The 9850-nt window shown below is 31.1% G+C and overlaps 1 protein-coding gene across 3 annotated transcripts in view; it reads right to left on the bottom strand.

The window, feature by feature from the left end:
* Positions 1–4832: 4832 nt before the first annotated feature.
* Positions 4833–9850, bottom strand: part of LOC106458734 (WD repeat-containing protein 37-like) — a 59162-nt gene continuing 54144 nt past the window's right edge. For all 3 annotated transcript variants that reach the window (XM_022385038.1, XM_013918273.2, XM_022385039.1), the window contains one exon: positions 4833–7893. In XM_022385038.1, the coding sequence (XP_022240746.1) occupies positions 7735–7893 (159 nt within the window). In that variant the 3' untranslated portion in view covers positions 4833–7734. The remainder of the gene's footprint in view (positions 7894–9850) is intronic.

Raw genomic sequence — 9850 nt, 5'->3', positions numbered from 1 at the left:
CTCACCACGTACAGGAATCCACGTCGAGGGGGACTTTACTGGAAAGCTCTGTCATCTAAGACCCTTACCTGTAGGTGAGTGTACCAGGTTACATGGTGAGCAGAGAAAGACTGAAGCTGTTTGTATGCTCTAATGCTACTGGCTCACACAAGCTGCCACCTGCTGTAGAAGAAAAACCAAAGAACTCATGGTGTTTCAAAAACACAAACCAAAATGTCCTGCTTGTCACTTACCTGAATTAAAGATGTATAGATGGATGCAGCTCTTTTCACATTCTGTTTTTCTTGAAATTTTTGTATCAGGTATAAAGATATACCAGATTCAGAAGAGAATGAAAGTGAAGGCTATTTTGCTTCTTGATTATGCTCAGCTCACCCATTTTCAGAACTACAGACTCCTGATGTTAATAGTTATTAATACCTGTACGAATATTCAAACAACTTGATTACGCAAACTAGTATTCGTCCCAATTAGTTACTATACTGTATTCACTAGCATAAAGTCAACACAAAATCATGGTTTTTCCTCATTCTTCACAATCACTACTGGAGATGACCAAGCATTCTTTAATGATTGTGTTACTTTGTACTTCAACATCTGCTCTATTTCAGTGCTGGCAATATTTCATGTACCCTCAGTTAACCTGCAAGGAGATTATTTTATCAGACACACATTATCTATTTATATGATGATGTGTCACTATTATCCTGATCCTGCAAACACATTGGTATATTCTACCTACGACTTACGGAGTCCCGTCCAACGTTTAACATCTGCACAATTTTTATTACTAGAGTAATACCACCAGCTATAATCCAATCACTGTGTCAAAAAACATTTTAGCTGGTAGCTTAATAACCAACTCATAGCTAGTATAAAAGCAGGTTGGATTGTGAACAGAAAGCAGTGTGCTTCAGTTGTCACTTTCATAATTTTCCAGTTTGTCAGACTGACTCCATATAACACTATAGGGAACCATTTATTAGGATAAATTCTCTAGGTAAACGTGTATTTTACTGTTTGTGGGATCTGACTGGCCAGCACTGAACATTTTTTACAGATTTGTCACTCTCTTGTTCCAGAGGAAATGCTAGCAGATAACTTCTGCCTTAGGTCCATCCCCAAAATACCAGTGCTTGAAACAAGATTGGAACCAAAATCTTCATTTCCAAACACAGCTCTAATAACAAAGTGGAGTTATGTTTTTCAACTTATCTTCACTAGCCAAAATTAAATGGTAATAAACACTGCAAATTTGATAAAGTCCCTAGTAGTCGCAATGTCTAAAAAGACTTAACCTTACATATTAGGACGTTTGTGGCTAAAGCATCCAGACCTTACATCTTACTATCTGAGGAAAGTTTTTGTAGACAGGCTCTGTCTTATATTTGTGGCAAAAATGTTTTGGAATTTATCCCGAGTCATTTATCAGCTCTGGATAATTCATTGCAGGTTCTTATAGTGCTGTGTAGCATAGTCCTGATGGAGATCTTAGTTTCCTAGTTTGGCACTGGTTGATGGGTGTTGTGTTAATCCTGTTTGTTTGTTTTTCTGTATTTAGTAGTTGGTTCAAAATTCTGTTATTGTCTAGTCCATGATATTGGTTAAGATATGGATTTCCATTTTTATCCTTACAGTTTCTTTAATTTCACTGAGTTCCATTGCTGTTCCTTGTCTAAGATTTTGTATTTCTGCCATTCAATCTTGTATCCTGTGTTGTTATATTGTATGAAGACAGCTAAGTTTCCAGATACATGACTCACGTTTTATCTACATATTCTTTAATTCAAAGAATCAAAGCTCCAGCCAAACACAAGACAGGTGATGTCCAAAAATCCTTCCTCAACTCTACCACACTGTCTGAAGCTTACCTCTTACAATTATTGCTTTACAGGTTGTTGCACGTTTTTTTACACACAATGTGAAAGTTAATTAATGAAATGCAATATCCTCAATGTCTTTTTGACAATAATTCCACAAGTATCTTTTTTATGTATCTTACAAATGGTATAACTTTTTGGCTTTTGCAATTTAATTATGATTAAAACTGATTACACTATGCTATTTTCATCACCAGTCTGTGGTGCCAATATTTCACACATTTGCAGTTGATGCTGAGATCTATGTATGTATAGAATAAACTTAACAGTACGGTTTGTACCAATCTATAATATATGTAGCAATTTACTTTTATCAATAAAGTCAATAGATATGTGTATACTGGGTGATTCAGAAGCCCACTGACAGGAAAATACTTGAGAAATAGAAAGGTATAGGAAAATAATTGTTAGTAGTAAGGAAGAAGTGTTGTGGACTTACACTGTGACAATATCATTGGGGTCATTAAAGGCCAATTTCAAAGTCATGTCCTTGAAAACAATTATTTGAAAAGTATACACAAATTCTGTTCTTGTTGATCTTTTCATATGCCTGCCACAATTTTATTGAAGAGAATTTAACTTCCAAGAGAAAAAGAAATTTAAAATAGTGGTAGGTAATAGTAGCTTAAATTGAGTTATATCACAAATATATTTGCTTGTACTATACAAAAACTAATTGTTTGAGACATTGTATCTTACTACTTTTGTGGCATAATTCCTGTTGTACCTAGAAAGGGAACTTATTGTAATGAGGATAACCTGTTATTGATATAAATGTAGACAGATGAAATGTTATTTTTAGTGCATGATGTACATACCTCAATCAAATTATCCAGACTCTCATCAATTACATAGGCCTGCAAATTTAAACTTCATAGAAGTTGTTTTGGTTTTAATAAAAAAAATTCCATAATACAGCTATGCAGATTTCAAAAATAATATTCATCTTTTTCTATCACATAAGGATTTTTTACAAATTGGGAGGAAAAAAAACTCTTACTTAGATCAAATTATTATTTTGTTTACCACAATGAAAATTTTTTATTATGTTTGGGTTCTAGGATGATTGATAAGACTCTCGCATCACAATTGGTCTAGAGAAATCTATAGCCAGTAGTTGTCAATATTTTAAGCATAACCAAATGTAACCCGATTTCAATGAAAACAATTCATTTATATAAAAGTATATATGACGTTTTGTGAAAAATCTGTACATGATGGAGAAAAATGGATATCATTTTCAGATTCAGCATATACGAATTACTGTAGAACATGTAAAAATTTCAAAACAATAAAACCATCGCAGGCCTGTGTTATTAGACCAATATGCTCTCTATGGTAGTGATGGCTAGCAGTATTAATACCATACTGCTAGTCTCCATGTTTAAATTCACTGAAATTATACACTATATGATTATTAAATTTGCATGTCATGGAGGTAGACAGCTTTGTTGCATGAGTAGTGTCTAATAATTTGGCCAGGAATTGTATACTGATCATTTCTCTAACATGTTTGGTCTTTCAGTGTATTATAACCATCAAAGTTTTGTGTTTGAAAAGTTTTTAAATAATTTTTTAAAACTAAAATGTGTATATTAGGTACTTAATAGATTGGAAGCTAATAAAATCCTTGAAGAAATTTTAAGGTTGTAGTAGCACTTCTATCAAGGTCTTCATCTAAATTTGAAAAGTGTATTAATTAAAGTTAACACTGTGTGTGAAAAAAGTTATAAGTATCATATTTTAATTTCTTTCTAGTTTGTATATAAGAAGATAGTTTAATTTTTTTTGCATGTATGAGTGAAGTTAAAAAAATTGTAAGGAAGACAATTATTGGTAGTATTTAAACTAAATAAAAGTGTGTATGGTATAAAGTTGTACATCTTTACAACTCTAAATTAAGGCTTATGGTTAACTGGATTCAAGCAATCAACTGTTATGTAGTACTATACTACCAGCTGTCAAAGTTAATGTTTAATGTTAGTACACTTTGAGAGAGGTTATTTTGTTCTCTTAGTTATACTCCCACAAGTTACATTTTTTGTGAAAGCAATTACTTCATAACATCATACAACTACTCTACATATTAAAATAAATAAATTTTCTTTAATCAATACAGTCAAGTTTTCAGCATCTTTTTAATAAATTGATTTAATGTAGTGCTAAATTATTTCTAATATACCAGATTAAATAGAACACTACAATTATACAGTGTAATTCTAGGTAACAGCATGGAGCCAAAATAGGGGTTTGTAGTTTGAATAAATAATGTCTATAGTATCTCCAGCCTTGTTTTCTTACTTTCTTTTTATGATCCATATTTGCAGGTTTTTAAATTCACAATGTTGTTACAAGTTGAAAGTTTAGCTTGGGGATACATACAGTATAAGGTGAAATTCCACAGAAAATTAGGAAGTTATACTGTATAGGGGTAGAAGAAAATCTAAAATGGGCAACTTGAAGCAAAGAAGTGTCACATGAAACAGATGAGTTTAAATTAAGAATTTATTTAAATATCTCATTTTGAAATTATAGAATTAAAACTTCTACAGTATTAAAATTCGAATGAAACTTTGTTTTTCGATGCCATGTTCATTGATATAGAGTCATACTGAAGTTGTTTAATTAAGTTTTGAATGTTGGTTTTATTTGTGAAAGATGTGCATTTGTTAACTATTTCCAACCCATTACAGAGTTCTAATATCTTTGTAGCGGTAATATACAAACCAAGTTTTCCTGAAATAATTTGCAGTATCTTTTCTTTAGCTTTGAACATTGAAGTTTTAAGTCAAAAATAACTAGGTAATTAAGATAAATTAATATTATTGGTATTAAAAATTATAATTTTGGTAGAATATAATTACAAAATTATACAAGTTAGTAATTTAAAAATTGAACATCAAACTAAATCAAAGATACAGACAACTGCTAGAAAAAACTTCTTGACACAGCTACGAGTGAAAATTTTGTTTTTATTAAATTTAATGTCTGTAACACAACTGTGGAAGTCTACAATTTCTTAAAGAATTAATGTACAATCACCACCTAGAAACATTTGGCATAAACAGTTTATACAAGACTCAGTTACATAACAAATTAATCTATTTCCATTAAGTACAAATTATATGTGTTTTAGGTCTTGGGTCCAAATGACATTATCAAACAAATATTTGTCACATTTTGAAAACTGAACAACAATTTTTTAACTTTTGAAAAAAAGTCATAACTTCGTTGTTTACTGAAACATTACTATATAATTATTCTACTATTTAAAACTAAACAACTGATGTTGCAACATAAAAATTAGCACCTTTAACCCCATTGTTTAGCCTCATTTTCAGAAATTTAAAGGTGTACTTATCACTTCAATTTTGCTTTTTTTTATATAAATCAACTTACTAATCAAACTTTGTAAAGATTGTTGTTAGGATCTCAGAACCAAAGTTCGAGTTACTTTATGTCAAGATATTATCTTAAAGATATTATAGATGACTGTATTCATTGCAGATAATGAAGAATACCAAATACTGAAGAAATCCTGAGATTAATATTTTTCACCTGATCATCACAGAATGAGAAATGTTTTAATTTTATGTTATTTCTTTTAAAAGGTTTAATAACTAATAACAAGCAAAAAATATTATGGAGGGAAATACTGATTACAGTATTACTAATTGTTCCAAAATAAGTAAAGCTCATTGTGTCACAGAAAACTAAATATATATGTCAACAAATACCTGAAATCATCAGCAGAAGAACAACAGCTTAATATCATTATTATGTATTACCTAATGGATGAATAATATATTTTTCAAAGTACAGTTCAACAAATGATTTTTATGTTTACCTCCACAGAATATTATTTATAATAAAGTATTGATACACAACATAAACAAATGGTATAACAAACATTGAGGTTTGGAGCCTGATAAAACATCTTTCATAATATTTAGATAATTGTAAGATATAACTAATGTGTAACTGTCCAAGTATCTAATCTCAAAGATATTGCCAAAATATTACATTTTGCTGCTTACATTACTTTGCTCTATTATTTTGAAAAAGAATATCTATTTAACACGCAAGATATATCTGGAATGTGCTACCTTCATTCTAATTGACAAAATATGGAGTATTACATTTAACTGTGAAATACTGTTTCAAACAGTGGTGTACCCTATAACAACATTATGTCTCTTACACAACTGTGTGTGTTCTCAGCTATGATGACTAACTGTCCAACATTATTCTCAATTTTTATACTCTTTGCTAGAGATTATTGTTAATAATTGACTCATTCTCGATTTCTCTTGGACACAACAAAGTAATTAATTCAAGGAAATAAATATACACACAATTTTTATTTTTCCCCACCTATTATGAAACTGGCCTTCACTTTACTCCAATCATTCCTCTTTCCTTAATTATATCCATAGCAGACTATTAGTGTATACAATCTCAATTTAAAAAACGTTTTTCTTCTAAATTCCAAAACAGATGCATGCTAAGGCTACTTTACAGTTCTCCTCCTTTGATAAAATTTATATGCAAGTGTTAAAAAATGTGTGGGTATCGTTTTAATCTACTAATTAAATTCATCATAGATAAACTGCAAATTGTTATTCAAGCTGACAGAGTAGAATTGGCCAATAAATTCTTCACAAACGTTGTTTTATTTTCTGTTGATTTATCAATTTATTTACTAATAATTCCATAGAGGATATCTGATGTCAGATCCACCCTTCATTTTTGACAGATTCACTCAGTTTGGTTATGGGTAGCTACATTCACTCACAATTCAGCTATCTGTTATTGCTACAATGTCACAAAACTTTCAAATTTAATAAAATGTATATTCAAACTGGAAGATAGAGTAAATAAAGACAGTAAAGATACCACTATTAAAAAGGAAGTAAAGTATGTTTTATAGTAGTTCACTCAACAAGTTCTCAGTTGCATCACAACTTTGCAAGGAATGAAATGATATCTAATGATTGTTAAAACTATACAATATGTAGTGATTGATCAATGAGTGTCCAGTATAATAAATTCTTCTTCATTAATCTTTGTTTGTAATTACTTAAGAACTGAGTATAAGTAACAAATGTCTCATGTTATTCACAATTTAAAACAGAAAAATACCCATCATCATAAGTTCATTTATCATGCCACTGGCACCTTTAAGATACATCCCCACCTCTCTCCTCCAATGATTTTGTCAATTTTAACAACAGGAGAAAAAAAAACACTGAAAGTAGCCATAAATAGTCCATAACCAGTAAAAACAATCTCACTTTAATTTCTGTTTCACCAGATGACTTTTAAAGATTGTAATATTTATTCACTAAGGATATATATATAACTCATATTTTCAAAAAACATCAATGGTATATAGAAATATTCTTACATCTTTAGTTTTAAATACTATGAAAATTATCGCACACATTAAAACAAAATAAACTATAAACAGTAACTGTTGATTACTAATAAAAACATCTATAAGATACTAGTTTGTTGCAATTAAAATATTAACAAGTTGAAAGACTTCTAGCTAATCTAATACAGGAATAACAGCTAAAGCTGACACAAAGTTTGTGCTATTGTTATGCATTATCATTATTAAATAATGAAATGATCTATTCTATTCATTCAACACGACAATAAAATAATTGGTCAGCCTGAACAATATAAAACTAACATTGAAGTCCAGTAACAGATCCACTGACAACACCTTCCTGTCCACATCAAATACTACTTTGTTCAGGCAGAATGTATACGACTAGTATTAATTATCAAGTATAACTTATTTCTTCATTACATTTCTGCACTAGCAACATAATTTTCTGGAATTATGTTAGTTAGGCTTCAAAACGTTTGGTTTAGAATCATTTTTAGTAGGTAATGTGATGTGCCAGCCTAAGGTCATTCTGTCAAAGCCACAGGTGAAGAGATTAGAATGTAACTGAGGTTGCTCATCTGCCCAAGCCACTGAGCACACCATTCGCCTATGTCCCTAACAAGGAAAGAATAATTTAAAAATCTTAATTGCTTTAAACAAACAAGCACTTCATAATAAATATTATTATCAACTCAATTATTAAATATTATCAAGTGTATTAAGCAGTAATTTTACCAATTACTGTGTTATCAAATTGTAAGCTTTACAGCCAACCAGATATTAAACTAGACTGCCAGTGCTGTGTATTAATTTTTCACCAGTATCAAATATATATAGGCCTAAGTAAACTGTGAGTAAGTAGTAGCAGTCCAGTACATGGTCCATAATAAGGTTCAGATCAGGTCATATTAGAAAATGAAAGAGGTAATGAATATAAAATGATAATGCCATGTCCAGCAGTTTTGGCAGCACTAGACTTAATTTCCTGTGACCACCAAAATGCACCCATGGTCCCCCAAGTGATTCCTATGTAATCTAATCACCAAGACATTTTAAGTTGAACTTTAACATTTTATGTTTAAGAATTTATTATCAACTAGTTTGGTGTAAATTCTAAAAAGGTAAAATATCAATGAAAATAGATCAAAAGATATTTGTACTTAACACATCTTTACATCAGTGTTCTAATGAGCTTTGAATTAATCTTTTCAGTTTTGGACTGCTTTGTTTCACTAGTTTTTATAGCTATATTAAAATTCTTTGTGATAAATCATTACAATTTTAAATCAATTTTTTTTCTAACATGATTATTAGCTGAAGAGTGAAATTAAACAGCCAATCAAGTCTTAACATAAGCCACACTATATAAAAATTCTGTATGACTTTATATACTGGATACAAATTTAACTTAAGGATTTTTCCAGCCTGGGAAATAAAGTGCTTAACATGCTTTATGTTTGTTGATTGATTTGTTTGTTTTGAAATTTGTATGAAGCTAAACAAGGGTTACCTGCACTAGCCACCTCTAAATTTGAACTGGTAGGCCAGAGTGGAGACAGTTAGTCAACAGCAACCACCAACTCTAATCAACAGTGGAACTTAAATATTGCACTTATAATACATTCAAGGCTCCATAGTGTGAAACACAATTTTGCAGCAATGGGACATGAACGAGGGACCCTCAGATTCGCAGGGTATGCAAACCACTGGGTCATGCTTGGCAACCAACAGAAATATACTATAAAATTATCAACACTTAATCTATGACATCATCTTTTAGCCTATAATAAACATGTACAATACTTCAATACACTCCTTTGGCCTGAATAAAACAACCTTCTCCCAAAATAATATTTTAATTCTGTTCAATATATTATTTAATTAAAAAATGAGTACAAACTATAAAATAAGTGCACCAATTTATTAAAAAACTGACAAAATCACACTGCTAGAAAGAATTGCCATTTGATACAGATCTGGTATACTCATACTATTTTGCTAAAATTAAGTGTGTACACAGCGTGGTCACAAGTAAATAGACACCACCTTTTCCGACAAAAATGAAATTTTTCAGTCATATTCACATGAATTGATATATTTATAATTCAATTAATATCTAGTAGATCTTCCTTTCGCTTCATGGAGTTCGTTGATCCTTTGGGGCATCGTGTGAATCATCTCGTTTATTGAGAATGTGGGATTTTCGCCCACTCTTGCTTCAAAACTTGGAGTAGATCCCTCTTCGAAGTTGGTTTTTTTGGTTGTTTCTGGACTTGCCGGTTGAGTATGGCCAAGAGGTTTTTGATGGGGTTCATGTCAGGAGATCCATTTCGATGCTCCTCTTGACAGCCCTTTTTGTCCTCTCTGATGGACCAGGATGACCCGGACATTGCTTAGTTGTTTCCTTGCCGTGTTTCCTGAACTGCATGATGATTCTGTTGACTGTCGAAAGCGGGATTCCCAAATTATGTGAAATTTGCCGCTGACTTATTCCACCATCTGCTTGACCAACTATCCTTCCTCTAACAAAATCTGACAATTCGAGAGAACCTTGAATTCTAGGCATGTTGTA

Source organism: Limulus polyphemus, unplaced genomic scaffold (genome assembly GCF_000517525.1).
Source record: "Limulus polyphemus unplaced genomic scaffold, Limulus_polyphemus-2.1.2 Scaffold506, whole genome shotgun sequence".
Classification (NCBI taxonomy): Eukaryota; Metazoa; Arthropoda; class Merostomata; order Xiphosura; family Limulidae; genus Limulus; species Limulus polyphemus.
This window is presented reverse-complemented; position numbering and strand designations above follow the sequence as displayed.